Source organism: Engraulis encrasicolus, chromosome 23, assembly GCF_034702125.1.
Source record: "Engraulis encrasicolus isolate BLACKSEA-1 chromosome 23, IST_EnEncr_1.0, whole genome shotgun sequence".
NCBI classification, from domain to species: Eukaryota; Metazoa; Chordata; class Actinopteri; order Clupeiformes; family Engraulidae; genus Engraulis; species Engraulis encrasicolus.
In genome coordinates, this window is record NC_085879.1 from 49,718,381 (window position 1) to 49,723,380 (window position 5,000).

General features: G+C 43.6%; 1 protein-coding gene and 1 long non-coding RNA gene across 3 annotated transcripts in view; one reads left to right on the top strand and one right to left on the bottom strand.

Moving 5' to 3' along the window:
• Window positions 1-5,000, top strand: part of myo1ea (myosin IEa) — a 138,739-nt gene that overhangs the window by 87,315 nt on the left and 46,424 nt on the right. Inside the window, exon 10 of the mRNA XM_063189731.1 lies at window positions 3,728-3,924. Coding sequence (XP_063045801.1) covers window positions 3,728-3,924 — 197 coding nt within the window. The remainder of the gene's footprint in view (window positions 1-3,727; window positions 3,925-5,000) is intronic.
• On the bottom strand, window positions 236-3,058 carry LOC134439752 (uncharacterized). 2 transcript variants are annotated; one of them, XR_010032838.1, is made up of 5 exons: window positions 2,502-3,058; window positions 1,852-1,904; window positions 1,165-1,345; window positions 692-787; window positions 236-357 (listed from the first exon to the last, which is right to left on the bottom strand). It is a non-coding gene; the product is annotated as an uncharacterized LOC134439752 (long non-coding RNA). The 2 variants fall into 2 exon arrangements; XR_010032837.1 differs by lacking the exon at window positions 2,502-3,058 and having other exon boundaries at window positions 1,852-2,043.

The window sequence follows — 5,000 nt, forward strand, 5'->3', positions numbered from 1 at the left end:
ATCTTTGGCGACCCATAAGTTGGGTCCCGACCCATAGGTTAGGAACCACTGCTCTATCCCAATATGATTATGCTCCATACATTTCTTTTTATTGATACCTGCCAATGCATGTACCACCTGCATTGTGTTCACGTACCCCTAGTGGTACATGTACCCCTGGTTGGGAAACACCGATCTAAACAGTTGTAACAATAGTGTGTTAACCAATATTACAAATTAAACAAAATGTGCGGGCTGCTGTATATAAGCATTTATTAACTGTGTTTCATAATTGCAATGGTTTTTGAAGCTGGTTCTGCATATCGGATCCTCTGTGGTGGTAGGATGCAGGCAGTAGCGTACTGTGCACATCTTCAGCTGTAACGATAAATACAAATCTATTTTTAAAAAATAATTAATGTAACATTAACATAATTGAAGCATATCACTGGTATATATAGAGTAACTATAACATTTCAGTGTCTACAAATGTCTACATTTGTTTAAAAAGGAAAAACCCATGAACATCCTTCTCAAAAAAGTTTTGGGTGCAGGACTAACAAAGTCAAATGACAACTGAAAATTAAGTCTGCTCACCAAGCTCCTGTTTTACTTATTTAATGTGATGAGCTTGAAGTGCAGACTTCATTTTCAGTTTTCAAATGTCTTTATTGTCCCATTACATCTGCAGAATATGGGGGTGTACACTCACTTGTGTAATACACTATAGATGTAAACAGAGACGTTGTCCAAGTCCTTGGTCATGTGATACCTGCTGCAGTGTACTCCACGTCTTCAGACCGCTCCGCTGTAAATAAAATAATGGCATATGAAGTGTGATGAGAATACGTCACCGTTTGATACACCAACAACTTAGGTTCATGGGAAGAAAAACACAATAGATAAGGAGATGGGCTGCTCATGTTTCAAAGCATGCTGCCTAATCAGTGAAAATCATGGGGTGGTAGTTTCATGGTGTGGGCATGCATATCTGTCAATAGAATTGGTACCCTTGTAATTATTGAAGATAGTGGCTACTGACAAATGCTAAGAGTTTACTACGCTTGATGTATACTTTTATCCAGTCCAATTACTTTTTGTCCCTTCAAATTGGGAGGCACATGTAAAAATAAGTGATAAGCTTTGGATGAAAGCATTGGCTGAGTGTAGTGTAATGTTACATACCGGGTACTATATATCATAGATGGCAGCAGGCTGGTCGGGTCCTCAGTTGTGCACTGGCAACAGTGGCTGGTCCTTGTCCGTGTCTCTATGGGGCCTCTTCTCAGGTCGGAGTGACAATCCTTGATGATGTTGACTATGGTGAGACCTGCTGGCGTGTAGCCTACTGTACATTTTCAGACATCTGTAAAGAAAATGATGACAAACGAAGGGTGATGAGAACAACATATATTTCATTACTCACAAGCAGGTAATTGGAGTGCTTCTGGGTCTTCACCTTTTTTCCTTGGTGCTCATCAGTGTAGAGGCTCTCAAACTTGGTCCAGGAAGACAGATGCTGAGGCACTCAAGGTTGCAATTCTTTAAAAAAAAACTTTTTTATTTGGCTACAATGCCTACGCGTTTCGGCCCTTATGGCCTTCTTCAGGGCGTATCGTAGCCAAATAAAAAGGATACGCCCTGAAGAAGGCCATAAGGGCCGAAACGCGTAGGCATTGTAGCCAAATAAAAAAGTAAAAAATTGCAACCTTGAGTGCCTCAGCATCTGTCTTCCTGGACTATATTTCATTACTATTTTATTACTAATATATAAACACATGCAGAGTAAGCAGATGATGGTGTTAGCTTTACATTGGAAGGTCTCTGGTCTTAACTCAGGAGCATACTTTAAGGATTTGAAACTTTACTTACCTGACAGTGAGTCCTGGCTCTGTTTTCCAGGTGAAGTGTGGTTTGTTGTTTGCCTACAGAATGAAACCATGTCACATGAGGATGGGGAAATGTTTACTACACAATGCACTCGTCAGTAGGCCTACAATTAAACATTAATGACACAATTTGCATTACACTATGCACTCGTCACTCAGTACAGTCAACATTAATGACGCATTTGCATACTGAAAACGAACGTACCAATGACCATCATTTCGTCACCAACTAGCAACTTGGCAATTTGGCAACACAGAAACAAACAATATTTAACAGTTGACGGAGGAACACAGCTAGACTACGTTGCTTTTCCGATGTGGCCACTGGCCAGCATAGTGCCAGAATGGTAGTGAAATGTTTACTCATCTTGATGTAAGGACTTGGCTACGGTACGGAAGGAGGGAATTACACCTGACGCACGCCAAACAGACACATTTTGCTTTCAAAAGCAATGGCATTCAAATTATAATTAAGTTACTTGACAAGCCGACAGATCATCAAACACTGAAAGATCAGCATGCTGCCTTGGGCTAATAACAAGCTAGCATTGTCGTACGTGTTTGTTTAACAAAGCTCAGTCATTTTGGTCAATCAGCCACGTATAGGCCTATACATGTTTTTATTTTACTTACCAAAACTGCAGAGGTCCTTACAGAGTACGGAGAAGTACATCCAAAAGTACAACAACGCATATTTGTGGAGAAAGTGTACCAAAATTAAATAACCCATCGCAGTAATGAAGCTGTTGAAAGCAGAGCTGGTTGAAAGTAATGCAGCAGGGAGGGAGGGGGCTTCCCCTGGAGACGCCGCGAGACTCGCCCTTCTCCTTGACAACGGCCTGCCTGTCAATCAAAACAATAATTCTAAAGAATGGCAACTGCCAATCAACCCAAATAGCCATGCTCATTGGTCATTTAAACTATTTTAATAGCTTTCTTAAATAAAGGGTCAGCCCGAAAAAAAATATCTGGGTTGTTTGGGAGGGAGGGGAGACTACCGTTTTAACGAAACAGGGCCGACTCGGCAAGAATTGCCTAGGAACTATATGGCTTCAAGTCCACCATAGAGATACATGGAAAAAGGCGCTCTACTTCCTTCTTCCGCCCAAAAATCGTCCCATGTCCCGCCCCCAGCCGTTGCTTCACAACACATCGAACATCCGCAGTCCAGTTATACTATACACGTCAGTGAGTGAAACACACAGACAGGCCTCATGCAAAGGCGTTGATTTCATGCCATTCCGCGCTGAGTTGGGCTGTCCTAGACGATTATTTTTCTTAATCTATCAACTATTCTTTTCGAATAGTCGATTAGTCAAACGATTAATTTTCCAAGTACTCTAGCACTTTAAATTGGAGAAAAAAGAAAGAAACCGTTAAAGGTAGATCCCTGAGCTCACAGTGAGCTTTAAATCATGACAGTAGCTTATTTACTCTGAGATACAACGTCCAATTCATACGTGCTGGGCAATTTTAGGTTTCAATAAAGTAATAAAGCATTAGTAAAGTAAGTAAAAAAGCATTGAATTAAATGATGATAGACAGTCGGCACGTTATCTTAACACTTTGTTATGATGCCATGTTGAGGGAAAATAACTGTAAATGACTGTAAGTCGCTTTGGATAAACTACTGTAAACGTGATGTAATGTAATATTGTCAGCTGAGTGTAATGTACTGTAATGTAATGTAATATGTGACCATATGCAGTCCTAGCTTTGGGTCTGATGTTCATTGGTGTGTGTGTGTGTGTGTGTGTGTGTGTGTGTGTGTGTGTGTGTGTGTGTGTGTGTGTGTGTGTGTGTGTGTCTGTGTGTGTGTGTGTGTGTCTGTGTGTGTGTGTGCTTGTGTCCATGTGCAGTCCTGGCATTCCCCGCCTTCCTGCTGGGCATCGACCAATCGCGTTTGAGGGAGAAGCTGACGTCACGTAAGATGGACGGGAGATGGGGCGGCAAGAACGAGAGCATTGACGTGACGCTGAACACGGAGCAGGCCGTCTTCACACGAGACGCCCTGTCTAAAGCACTACACTCACGCGTCTTTGACTTCCTAGTGGAGGTACAACACACACACACACACACACACGGAGCAGGCCGTCTTCACACGCGACGCACTGTCTAAAGCACTACACTCACGCGTCTTTGACTTCCTAGTGGAGGTATAACACACACACACACACACACACACACACACACACACACACACACAGGCCGTATTCACATGGATAGTGGAGGTATAACACACACACACACGGAGCAGGCCGTCTTCACACGCGACGCGCTGTCTAAAGCACTACACTCACGCGTCTTTGACTTCCTAGTAGAGGTACAACACACACACACACACACACACACACACACACACACACACACACACACACACACACACACACCACACACACACACACACACACACACACACACACACGCGCACACACACACACACACACACACACACACAGGCCGTATTCACATGAATAGTGGAGGTATAACACACACACACACACACACACACACACGGAGCAGGCCGTCTTCACACGCGACGCGCTCTCTAAAGCACTACACTCACGCGTCTTTGACTTCCTAGTGGAGGTATAACACACACACACACACACACACACACACACACACACACACACACACACACACACACACACACACACACACACACAGGCCGTATTTACACGCAACGTACTCTCTAAAGCACTACACTCACGCGTCTTTGACTTCCTAGTGGAGGTACAACACACACACACACACACACACACACACACACACACACACACACACACACACACACACACACACACACACACGGAGCAGGCCGTCTTCACACGAGACGCCCTGTCTAAAGCACTACACTCACGCGTCTTTGACTTCCTAGTGGAGGTACAACACACACACACACACACACACACACACACACACACACACACACACACACACACACACACACACAGTCCGTCTTTGCACACTCTATAAGGTTCTACGTGCATTGATCACCTAGTGGTGTTCATTATAAAAGTTTAAGTGTGTGTGTGTGTGTGTGTGTGTGTGTGTGTGTGTGTGTGTGTGTGTGTGTGTGTGTGTGGGTGTGTGTGTGTGTGTGTGTGTGTGTGTGTGTGTGTGTGTGTG